Here is a 12,649-nt window from a genome sequence, read left to right on the forward strand (position 1 = left end):
TGCCCCCTGAGGAACAACAATTTAGAGTTTTTCCTACTTACATCTAACACATAACATACATACATAAACAGACTTCATACGTGCCTCTGTGTACAAGGACACATATACACTTAAAAGGAAACCAACTTTGGCTTAAAAGCAAATAATTTCATCAACAACAGTGCTTTTGGAAGTCATCACAGAATTTTATTTGTAATAAACCACACTGTGACAACACAGAAATATTTACGTGTCAATAGTAGATCAGGCATCTTGCGAAAGGTGCGTGACCAAAATCGTTTAAAACCATGGGTTAGAGAAAGGGATGCAATTTAATGGACATATTTCACATTTTTTCCAACGAATCATTAAATATTTAAGGACCATAAAATTCAAGCATTTCATGTGGATGTGGCAGCCAGACATCCTGGTTTAAAATGCATTATGCAGAGTTCCTTGCAGATAATAACAGAGACAATTGCAGAAAGCTGATTTTTTTTTTTTTAATGTCGACTGTTTGTTCCCTGTAGACCTTACTCATAATGTCTCTGCAGGCAATCGGGGTATTTTTTGTGGTACAATAACTTTGTGAGTTGAAATAAAAAAGATGTTAAGAACTGGCTAGTTATAAATAATTCTAATCAGTAATTTATATGCCCTGTGAGAATCAACATGTAATTTTGTTGTGTGGGAAAAAAAAAACCAAGGAATAATTTTCATATTACAATATCTTATTTTAAATAGATGTGTCCATAATTGGTGCATGGTTACTGCTATGAACTAGATAGGTGATAATCCGACCTTTAAGTTTCAATATGAGTGCATTGTCCTGCCATATAAACAAGGGAAATTTAGCAGAACTCACCCTTGGCAACAGAGCTGAGAAGCGACACAGATGGATTGAAATCTGCATTCAACCAAGTCAGAAGTCCTCATTTTCCCACTATTCTTGACACCATAGCAAGTAAACCCCTCCAGAGGGCTAATAGGAACACTGATCACAGAGGAGGGTGGTCTGTTAGGTGATAAACTGCAGGACTTGTGAAAGAAACTCTGATGAAGTTCAATGCTCATAAGCCATTCTGCTGACTTTTTCTAAGGGCTCAAAATGTACAAGGACTATGTAGAGGCAAAATGGTGCCAAAAAGCCCTTCAGTCTTGAGGGAATACAGACCGCAGCATGAGTCATCATGTCCTTTCAGTGAAGGCTCTTCTTTCTGCCAAGTCATTTCTAAAATTTCAGTTCATAGAGAAGTAACTAACTGTGGATTGAGGAAGGGTCAACGCTTGCCTATTGGCATTGTGGTGCTAATTGTATTAGATTGTGGATGTGTGGATGTATTTAACTTTCTGATATTCTGAAGCAAGACAGGCTTATGCTGGTCACCCTTTTACCAAGGAGCTCTTACATGCAGAGCTGCACATTAAAGACTACCAAGGCATAGCAAATTATCACCAAATTAAAGAATTGAGTCGATAACAGATAGGCTCATTCATGTGCTAACACTGGACACCCAAAGACTAGCAATGCATGGACCCTGCCCCACAAGGGCTTCAATTTTTAGCCAGAGAATGAGAGAAGTATCCTGAGACATTTGAGAATAGAGAACAGATAGCTCCCCAAGTCTCGTTAGGAAGCTCATGTACCTACCACTAACCCATTATTCTAGGAGAAACGTGTCTACCAAACCACTGGACCCAACAGAGGACATCAAGAGTAGAAAGATGAGCCAAAGCCATGGAGCTATGTAAGTGTTTGCAGAGCTGTGTGCAGCCCAAGCTGACAAGAGGACTTCTCAGACAGTAAGCCTCATCGTTCACAGTGGACCTCTTACCCCATGTGAGGTCATTTGGATTTCACAGGCAGTGTGGTCATTGAGGAGTTTAAGCCAAAAGATAACTAATCTAATCTAGATAGAATTTAGAGGATGGCTGGGATTCCAAACTGGAGACATCCCTGTGTGAGATGAAAGAAGCATGGAGAGGAGGTGGCAACCCACACACACACAAAAAGTGAAACCAGGTTCAGTCTGGAGAACAGATCACCTACCGGACTGGTAGGTCCCACTTACCAAGAATGAGAACCCAGAAGGAAACGTTCCCATTAGAGAACTTGGCACATTCTAGTCGGTCAAGGGTGGAGACCTTGAAAATGAGGCTTAGCTAAGACCATCACAGTAATGGGCTAGGATAACTGCAAAGCTTTGTTCATGGTCCCCACTGAGCAAGGCTGTTCCAAAAACATGATATATAGCCAGGTGGAAAGAGATATAACAACTCTAAAATAACATGCTCTTCCGTCCCAAGAATGCTTTTTCCTATTGCTTTGCCCTTCTGGACCATTTCAGAATATATTACCAATTCAGAGGAAGACCACAGAATCTATAGTTGGAACTTCATGCCTACTATCTCAGGTAGCTGAACTGCCCTTCTAAATCAGCCTGTCATAACTGACTTATGAAGCATGCTACTAGTCTAACAGCAAAGTTGAAGGCTTTAAGGTTGTTAAGTAACAAGCCACGTGTGCTCTCTAACAGTTCACCTGTGCCCCCACCTCTTCCTGGGATACATTCTCAGGCCAAGATCATAATGAGCTTTCAAGAGGTCTGGTTTGGGGTGATAGATAAAGGTTCTGGAAACATAAGGCTAATGCAAATAAAGGAGAAACGGGCTCCAATTGCATACACTCAGAAATATTTAACATGCATAACATGAACTTAAAATCAAATAGGTCAGTATTGGAAAATATTCTGCTGCTACATGAAGAAAATATTTCATGTTAAAGTAGAGATGTTCAGCCTGGTTATGTAGTGGGTTTCAGGCCAAGTTAAGCTACAGACTGGGCGGCTGTCTAAAAACATGATAAAATAAAATGGACATTAAAAGAAAAGAAAGAAAGAAAGAAAGAAAGAAAGAAAGAAAGAAAGAAAGAAAGAAAGAAAGAAAGAGAGAAAGAGAGAGAAAGGAAGGAAGGAAGGAAGGAAGGAAGGAAGGAAGGAAGGAAGGAAGGGAAAGAAAGAGAGAAAGAAAGAAAGAAAGAAAGAAAGAGAAAGGAATGAACTAAGAAGCTGAATGCATTCTCCATAAAGGAGTTCATCACTGACCAAAGGATAGCAAGGAAAGTACACCTTAGAAATATTTTTATTTGCTTTTGTTTTTAATTATGTATATGAGTATGCGTTTGTGTATGGGTATTTGCATGTGTACAAGACAGACTGTGGGAGCCAGAAAAAGGAACTGGAGTAACTGGTGACTATGAGCCACCTGTCCTGGGTCCCGGGAACTGAATTCAGATTCTCAGTAAGTGCTCTTAACCACTGAGCCTCCTCTCTAGTCCAGAAATAAAATTCTAATTGAGTTTTTCTTTCAATTATTCGCAAGTGCCCTGAAAAGTGAGCTCTGGCATGCGCGTCTCTCTTGGGAGGGAGGGGGGAGCTTTTCTTGCGTTAGCTGAGGAAGGTGAGTTTCAGAAGAAAGAAATCTTTTCTATCAAACCTTTCAATCTGTGATTTGTAGGGATCCCTGCCTTGGTGACCAGCAGACCTTTTGATATGCAGAAAAGTCACTGCCAATTGACATGGATCCTATCCATGTACAGGATCTGTTAAGTACCAGCGTCAAACAGCTGTCTTGCCATGATGCTAATACAATGTAAAGAATGTTTGAAAATTGGTGAGACAGATGTTCCCGTTTAAAAAAAAAAAAAATCATTGGAACACAAAATTCAGATTGGAGAGCGTCTTTGTTTCTGTTCAAGAAAGCCCCATGCCTTCCTGGTGGGGTGACCGTGACATAAATGAATCTTCTTACCTAACTTTAATTAAGTCAGCCCTTCATTTTTCTCCCAAGTGCATAATGATAGCCCTGTCACTTCCGGAGTGAGTTGCCATTATCCATGTGGAGGAGGAGCCTCGCAGGTTCTCCTGGGGAGGAGAGCAAGTGGCTTTGTAAGCCCCATGTCGCTTCAGTCCCATTAGCAGGAGGACATGCTGGCCCCCCGACTGGGGAAAAGTGGTCTGTTTGCAAGTTCCCTGGGATGGGGAGTCAATTTTTGTGAATCACTACCTTAATATTCATTAATAGCTTTTAGGCTCCTAATCCCTTATTGAATATATTTTTTCTATAATTGCTACTTTTCAAAAGGGTTGCCAAAGTAGGCATTTCCATTCTCTGTAAAATGCAGGAGAGAACATAATGTTTTATATTCATCTGTGAAGTGTTTATGCTAATGTCAGGGCTCTGGAATATGGGGACTGCAGGCCTTCCTGGCATAATGACTCATTCTGCTTTGAAATGAACTGCTAATGCTGGCAGTGTAGAGAGGTTGTTTTTCTTTTCTTCCTCCTTTTTAAAAACCTCTTTGGGCCATGATCTCACAATTATTTAAAGTGCATGGTTTAAAAAATAGATTATAGAGAAAATCATTTTGAAACATTGACAATCTCTACTTTGTAGTTTCATTTGTTGGCCTATTTATATTTTTGTCCTGTAAAATCTAGCCGGGAGCCCAATGGATTACAGAATAATTGACTTCAGTTGTTTGAGATGCTATCAACAAATGAATGAAGTTTTCAGTCGTTTATAATCTGGTCTTTGTCATTCATTCACTTGCTTTTCTGGGAATTAACACGTGTTCAAATAAAGCCTGTTCCTCCATCATTTCAATAAAAGGAGAATGTGTGGGTTTCACCTGGATTGGTCGGAACCAAACAAATCCACGTGTGCTTCCTTTGCTTCACCTGTGGAGAGCGAAAGGAGGATGCTGGGAATAAGACAGAAGACGTGGCTGAAGGAGTCTGGAGAGAGCACCACTGAATTTGCTGGAGCAGCCAGGGGAGCTTTTTCTCCATGGGATGTCTCTCTTGATTCCGGCTGGCATGTTGTGAATTCTCTAGCTGTACTTCACACAGACCTGGCACCTGCTGATTCTCTGGCGCTGGGCCTCAACTTCTTTTAAGGTGTCCGGTGATGGACCAGAGGAAAACTGCAGGTCCGGGTTCACCGTGGTCAGCCAGAAGCTGTACTTGTTTGCAAAAAAGTGACAGGTTCCCTGCCGGCCCTGGCATTCGAGGAATGGCGCAGCTCTGAAGTCCTCCAGGCAGCTGCCAGGTGACATGAGTGCCTGTCCTCCTCCTTGGTCCCCAGCTCCAGTGTGCTACCCAGAGGAAAAAGGAAAAAGAAAAATGAGGGCTCAGCCACTCCAGACCACCCGGACAGAATCAGTGACAAGCCCTCGTCGAGGTCTATTTAAAATTCTTCCTTAAGTCATTCCATAAAAAACAGTAGGAGGTGTGTTGGATATGCATGCAAAATGGGGCCAGTTTCACTGATAGCTGAAATAAATCCATCTTCCAGACTTACCGAAAGAATAATTGATGATGGCACTCTATCTCAGCAGTCTACTGTCTGCAGTGGCTTGGTCGACCCCCGTGTCCACTGGTTTCTACACAGTACACGGAACTATGATCTAGCCAGGAATAAGGTTCAAGGGCAGGAGACTCACCATCAGAAATGAGTACCCGATCCAGAGGCTCCTCCACATCGGTGGGCATGGTGGGATGGATTGGTCCTGACTATGGACAGCCACCACCTGTGCCGGGGCCTCACACACAGCACAGCGGCTGATGTAAGGACGGATCTCCTCCTCTGAGAGTGGCATCATGGGAAGAGGCGCTGCACTGGACAGCCAGTATGACCTGTCATTTCTCTGGGCATAGTGGCACACTTGGTGGATGTTGCAGTAGGCAAAGGGCAGAGTACTAAACATAGGAAGACAGGACCCCGGCAAGCCTGGGTGGGAAGAAGACACAATGTATGAGCAGCCTGTTGCGAACAAGCAGCCAGTGATTTCCACATGTGGCCGTTTACAGACACCTACTATGACCTATGGAGAGCCGTGCCAGAGACCACTGCCACTTTGGCCACCTCCCTGATCTGTGGAAGAGCTTCCATCCATTCATCCCTCTCTCTGGAGCCCAACAACCCACCACGGGCTAGAGCTGAGCACAGAAACATCTGACTTTTCAATACATGTGAGCAAGGTGGTAACAGATGAGAAGGAGAAGCTCTGTGGAGGAGAGGTGAGGGTTGCCCAGAACAACTTTATTTTAAGCCGTGATACCTAACACAAAAAGATTTAACCAGGCTTGGAGATGGTGGTAACCATTCAAAAGAGATGAAGACGCTGAGATGGGGAGAACCAGAGGCACAGAATGTCACCTCAGAGCTCAGTGGAGCCAGGAAAAATGCACCTGCATAACGTCATCTCTGGCTAACTGGAGATAACTCAGACCACAGGATGTGGGCTTTGGTAATCTTATTAAGTGGCTTGGAATTTGCATAGGGGGATCTACAGAACTTTAAGATAGGTGCTTCAACTTGACCAGGGCAAGAGAAAACATGATGTTAGAAAAGAAAGGAGAAAAAGCAGGTTCAAGATAACCATTCCTTCTTCTTTCCCCTATCTTGAAATAACCTAGGCATCTGAGGAAGGAAGTGACATGGCAGTACCAAGATGAAAATAAAGGTGGGCACCTAAACAGCTACCACTTGTAGGCCTGCCACTGTGTAATCCTTTTACTAGCCAGGCACCAGCCTGGTGAAGGCAGTCAGACTAACTTAGCTGTCACTACTCCTATTGACACACTTCCTGCACCTGCCATCCCTGCCACTGTTATCATATGCCTTGACATTGGGTCTTGCAGCTTACAAATCTGTTATCGCAAGATGGGCAAGAACACAGAGCACTGATGTGTAAAGTCTTCTGATCATCAAACAAAACAAAGTAATTGAGAATTAGTGCTGGCCATTGCTATAGTATATACCGAGTAAGTTCTGCCTTCAGCCAATCCATACATAAAACATGGGATCTCAGCATGCCCAATTACATAATCTATATTTAATAGCAAAAAGTTGCATTCTATATCAAAGTTACATTTATCCTATTGCAGAAGGGTACTGTAAACAAACAAACAAGAAAATCAAGACAATCAAGGTGCATGCCTGTGGTGGCCCATGCCTTTAGTTTCAGCTCTCTTTAAGGAGAGACAGATTTCTCTGAGTTTGAGGCCAGCATGGTCTACACAATTCCAGGTCAGCCAGGGGTACATAGTATAACCACATCTCAAAACACAAAACAAAACAAAATACACTTGTGCAGGTATGCACACACACACACACACACACACACACACACACACAACAACAAAACTGTAATAAGTAGACATACAATAACCAATCATGAGAATGAGCCTCTGTGGCATCTAACAGGATCATGGGAATTAGCATTCGGAGCTTTTTTAAAAAAGTAGTCATGAGGGAAGGTGGGATTGGGAGGAAATGAGGGAGGAGGCTACAGCTGGGATACAAAGTAAATAAGCTGTAATTAATGTAAAAAATAAAAATTTAATTAAAAAAAAGTAGTAATGCTGGGCATGGTGGCACACACCTGTAATGCCAGCACTCCAGGAGGAAGAGGCAGGCAGATCTCTGTGAGTTTGAGGCCAGCCTGGTCTACAAAGTGAATACAGGACAGCCAAGGCTGCACAGAGAAACCCAGTCTCGAAAAACCAAAAAGGGGAAGAGAGAGAGGAAGGAAGGAAGGGAGGGAGGGAGGGAGGGAGGGAGGGAGGGAGGGAGGGAGGGAGGGAGAGAGAGAAAGACATGCCAGGGAAGATTAGTGGCAAAGAAGTGATGAATCTGTAAGGGTAATAGATTTAGATTTTTACAACATGCATGACCCCTGTATAGAACATGGCAGCATATGCTTGGTGTGTCCACACTGTTGCACGATATTGGATCCCATTGTGAACTGCAAAAACCAGTTTCTAATTGTGGTATAGCTCAGTCTTCGACCCTAGAGCTTTCTGTTTACTGTAAACAAGTACTTCTGGTGTGGCTAAGCCCTAGCACACACCTTTAATCCAAGAGCTTTCTGTAAACAGGATTAAACAAAGTTAACCCTAGATCAAGAGGTGGAGCCAGCAACCAGATTGACAGGAAGTGAAGATGGAAAAAACCATAGAGAGTGAGAGGAAGTCCAGAGGATGGATAGAGAGATGCACAGGAAGTAGAAAGAAGGGACATTGAGCTGAAGGATATTTAAGACAGTGTGGAGAAGGATCTTTTTCCTTCTGGGATGTGAGCTGAATAGGAAGGGCTTTTTCCTTCTGGGAAGTGAGCTGAGTAGGAAGGTCAGCTGGGTGTTCTTTCTGCCTCTCTGAGCTAGCAGGTCTTCACCCAGCATCTGGCTTCTGAGTCTTTATTGGTAAAATCTAATAATTTGGATTTTCTGTCATGATAACAACACCATACCAAGATCTTGATTGTGTGCCTTCTCCTGTCCTTCCATGTATAACAGGCTGTACCCTGTCCAAAGCCGGGGCATGCCCACAGGGCAGATCGGTTCTTGATCTGTCTGACTGTGGAGAACAAGGAGGAAGCCACTGAGGTATCCAAGGCCAAACCCCTTGGGCCCAGGATCACCAGGAGGACCAGGAGGGCCTGCAGAACAAAAGAAAAACAACAGCAAAAGCCCACGAGTTAGGGCAATCCACTTAATAATCATTTTCAAGCATCTCTGTTTAAGCTTCATGCTCAGCATCAGGAAACAGAGGGGAGTAGGACACAGCCTTCTTTTAGAGAATTCCTCCCCTACCTCCAGTCTGTCTGTAGTACACAAAAACACAACTCCTCCAGAAAAGCCATTGAGCTTCTGGCAAGGGCTGGCCACTCAACGGAGAACTGAAAATATTTTTGTAATTGCTTCTGAATTAAACATGCAGGCTCTGTTCCTTGTTAGTTTTCCCTAAGTGATGCATCATAGCAATGACCCACAGTGCTGATGTCACTTTAGGTAACATAAGAGAGCTGGATCCCCAGGAACGGCATTAAAGACTGCTACATCTGTAACCCAGTGTTACAGGAATGGTGACAAGAGGATTCTTGGAGCTCCTTGGTGAGGTAGCCTCGCCAGTTGGTAAGCTCCCGAGTCAGCAAGAAAGCTAGGATCAAAAACTAGGTGACAGCAGCTGAGGAAGAACTCTAGCCACCACACACATGCATGTACACACACTTGAACATGTGTACACACACAAAGTACACAGGTTATGTGCAAATACGCTCTTCAGAGAGGCTCAAAGAAGCCCAAGGCTTTCACCTATGGGTAGAGGAGGGGTGTCTTAGAAAGTGCTGCTGCCCCCCCCCCCTCACAGTTACTAAAGACTAAAAAGAAAAACAAAAAACAAAACAAAAACACCTCCTGGATGATTGGGATTGGTTAGCATAAAACAGAAAACATGAAAATCCCTCCCGATACTTGCAGAGCTGATATCCAAGGCAAGTCTATTTGTTCATCCACATCAGAAGCTGCGAAGAGCAAAGACTGCAGTGCTAGCGGAAAGGGAAGAGAGGGAAACTCTACCTGTTGCTCCGGGACTGCCGGCCTCTCCAGCGTCACCTTTGCGTCCTGGGGGACCGGGGGGTCCAGGGATGCCATCCTGACCCCGCCTGCCATCCAGCCCAGGCTCTCCTTTGCACCCTGCAGGAAAGTGCATGATGATAGTGGTGAAAACCACAGCATGTGCATCCCATGAGCTGCCTCTGACCTCTCTCCCGCTTTGGTGACATTGATTCTACTCATTTGGTCTACCCAAGTGCATGACATTGGCTTATGACCTCCCCCAAGAAACTGGGGAAATGGAGGTCCTTAGAGGTGGAGCAAGTTGACCTAAGTTACGTCACAGTCTAGTAAAGGATTTTGTCCTATCGGTAGCCCTAGACCAGGAAGGTGTTGAAAGGGAGGTTATTCCAATTTCTTCATTACTGTTTTTTGTCTGTTTGCTTCCTTTTAGAATACATTGAACATGTAATGCTTTTATGATCAAGTATTCTTTCATGGTGATGTTTTAAAAAATCTGGATGGAGAAGTGGGTCAAATTTAATAAGATTCATTTTTGTTGTGGTTTGGTTTGTTTGTTTGTTTGTTTTTGAGACAGGGTTTCACTGTATCCCTGGCTGTCCCAGAACTTCTTCTGTAGTCCAGGCTAGCCTCAAACTCAGAGATCTGCCTATCTCTAGCCCCTGAGTGCTTGGATTAAAGGCATGTACCATACCATGCCCAGTTTGGGATTTGGTTTCCCAGAATGGCTTCTTATCAAGTGTTTACGACATGCTGTTTTCAAGCTAACCTCTTCCTGCGAATTATTAACTGAGTCTTCGCAGCAGCCATAAATGCCCCAGTCTGCAGCCATAATGCCCCAGTCTGCACTTACTCCAGGAGGGAGAGAGAAACTTCAGCAGGAATGGAGAGCACACATGAACTAGCCAGAGAGAATGGGTAGAGGTGGTCTCCATCAGGCCCTGCCCCAGCTCTTGACAAACTTCAGATATACACTTGTGGATCTTGGCACAGTCACACTCGTCTTGCAGGGTATTTTAAGTGCTTGACATCTTTCTTCTTCTTTCCAGTTCCTTAACTGCAGTTTCTATGGGGTCATGGCAGCTCCCATGCCCGTCATGTGCTGCCATTTATGCTGTTAGCTGAATCATTAGCCCTCTCCACGTTTCTGGACTCTTGTTAAGCCCCTGCCTTGAATACTATTATGGGCTGGTGTGTACGACCCTTCTTCCTAAGTCATATTGAATTCCTAACTCCCAGTGGCTTAGAATGCTGATTTTTTTGGCAACAATGTCTTTAAAGATATGATCAAGGCAAATTGAGGTCTTATGTTGGGGAAACCCAATCTGGGTGGGGTCTTTAAGGAAGAGAGAAAAGAACCTCAAAAGCCAATCCTGTGGCTGCCTTAATCTTAGACTTGCCCTCCAGAACCAAGAAATGAGGGGATGCAGGGAGAAGAAACTTTGCCGACGACAGGGATGAACCTAGAAAATAAGTAAACTGACCAAAGACGCTATCCAGATCCTGTCTTGTCAAACACCACCTCTATCCTGAAGAAGGGTGCAGGGTCCGGGCTCTGCAAGCTAGCAACACCGGGATGGCAGACATCACTTCCTTCCATGCTCGGCACTACATCCCTTTCCTCTGCAGTTCCCTCTGCTGCCCTAGTTTAGGCCCTGGCTGGGGTTCATACTCTTGCTTCAATAACTGACTAGCCTAGAGTGCCCTGGGCACCAGGCTTCCTCTGCCATCATGCCAGAACAATTCACAGCCACACAGGCCCTGCTGCTGTTGAGAACAGAAACCCAGAAGAGTCCAAAATGGCAGCTTTCAGATTTGGCTGGAATCAGCATCTGCCCCCATGGGCTGGCCCAGGTCCTAAGAATCTACATTTCTGGCAATTTTCCACATGGTGCTAATGCAGCTAGTATTAGGGACCACGTTTTGGTAACTACAACTTTAGACCTTGAAGTTCACAACTCATTCTGGCAATGAACTTGGTGGTATATTTTGAAAACCCTGCGTTTCTGTCTATTCTGTTTCTGCTCCTCCTTTTTGCAACTTTTCTGCAACTTTTCTGCCTATTCTTTTTTTTTCCTAGAAACTAATTTTATTTAAGGTCTCCTTCCATCTGTGTGTGTACACCCTTGCATGGGTGTACTTGCATGTGTGTGCACACACGAGGTCTGTGAGAATGCATGTATGTGTGTGTGTGTGTGTGTGTGTGTGTATGCACACACATACATATATATATTCAGGTCTTCACAGAGCCAGAAGAGTGCATGGACCTCTCAAAGGTGGAGTCATGGGTGTTTGTGAGCTGCCCAATACTGGTGCTAGGATATGAACTCTAGTCCTCATGACTGTTTGTTTGTTTGTTCTGAGACAGGGTTCTCTGTATAGCCCTTCCTGCCCTGGAACTTGCTCTACAGACAAGGCTGGCCTGGAACTCAGAGATCCGCCTCCCTCTGCTTCCCAGCAGCAAGTACTCTTAAGCACTGAGTCATCTCTCCAGCCTCTTTCTGCCAACCTTTAACACCAGAGAGAGTACTCAAGAACTTTACATTAAGAAAACAATACCTGCGATAACAATAGCAAACAGACTCACTGTTCATTCTATCGATTTTGCTCTCGGCCCAGCAATGACAGTTAACTTGTCTTGGAGCCAGCCTCTGTGTACAGGAGAGCCAGAGCAGTGTACAAAGTTTCAGAGTGTCCCTTCCGAGCCATCTCGCTTCCTCGCTTCCTCTGATGTAATCAGAGATGCTTAAGTATGGAATGGTCATCACCCAGACAGACATGCCTTAGGAGATGCTTATCAGAGTGAAAAAGTGAGACCACCTTAAATGCATTTTTAAGGTGGTCCCAGAACATCAGCAAGCACCCAGAATGCTAAAAAAAAAAAAAAAAAAAAAAAAAAAATCTCACAGAGCCTAATCCACACTTGACAAACCAGGAAGTATAGTCTGGGGCCAGGAATATGTGTTTTAAAAAAGGTCTCCTGGAATGATGGGTAAAGGGAGGAATTTGGAACTTCCAAAGGGCTTGAAATCCCAGGCTTCAGCTGTCTCCACATCTCTATCTGTCTCTCCTCTCCCCAGGAAAATTCAGTTACCTCTGCTAACCTTCCGGACATCACAGCCTATTGTCAGTACCTTCACTTTCCCTTTGCTGCTGCTCCAAGGGCCTTGTTGTGTTCATTCATTTCTTGCAGAGTGCTGCCACCAAAACAATCGATAAATAATTCATGAAAGCGGTGGTTAAATGAATTAT

The 12,649-nt window shown here is 44.1% G+C and overlaps 1 protein-coding gene across 1 annotated transcript in view; it reads right to left on the reverse strand.

Annotated features, from left to right (window-relative positions):
* Positions 1-164: 164 nt before the first annotated feature.
* Col4a4 (collagen type IV alpha 4 chain) overlaps positions 165-12,649 on the reverse strand; it is a 115,412-nt gene continuing 102,927 nt past the window's right edge. Inside the window, exons 45-48 of the mRNA XM_021635103.2 lie at positions 9,401-9,517; positions 8,293-8,481; positions 5,483-5,769; positions 165-5,134 (exon numbers count right to left, since the gene is read on the reverse strand). Of these exons, the coding sequence (XP_021490778.1) occupies positions 4,871-5,134; positions 5,483-5,769; positions 8,293-8,481; positions 9,401-9,517 (857 nt within the window). The 3' untranslated portion in view covers positions 165-4,870. The remainder of the gene's footprint in view (positions 5,135-5,482; positions 5,770-8,292; positions 8,482-9,400; positions 9,518-12,649) is intronic.

This window comes from Meriones unguiculatus, chromosome 15 (genome assembly GCF_030254825.1).
Source record: "Meriones unguiculatus strain TT.TT164.6M chromosome 15, Bangor_MerUng_6.1, whole genome shotgun sequence".
Classification (NCBI taxonomy): Eukaryota; Metazoa; Chordata; class Mammalia; order Rodentia; family Muridae; genus Meriones; species Meriones unguiculatus.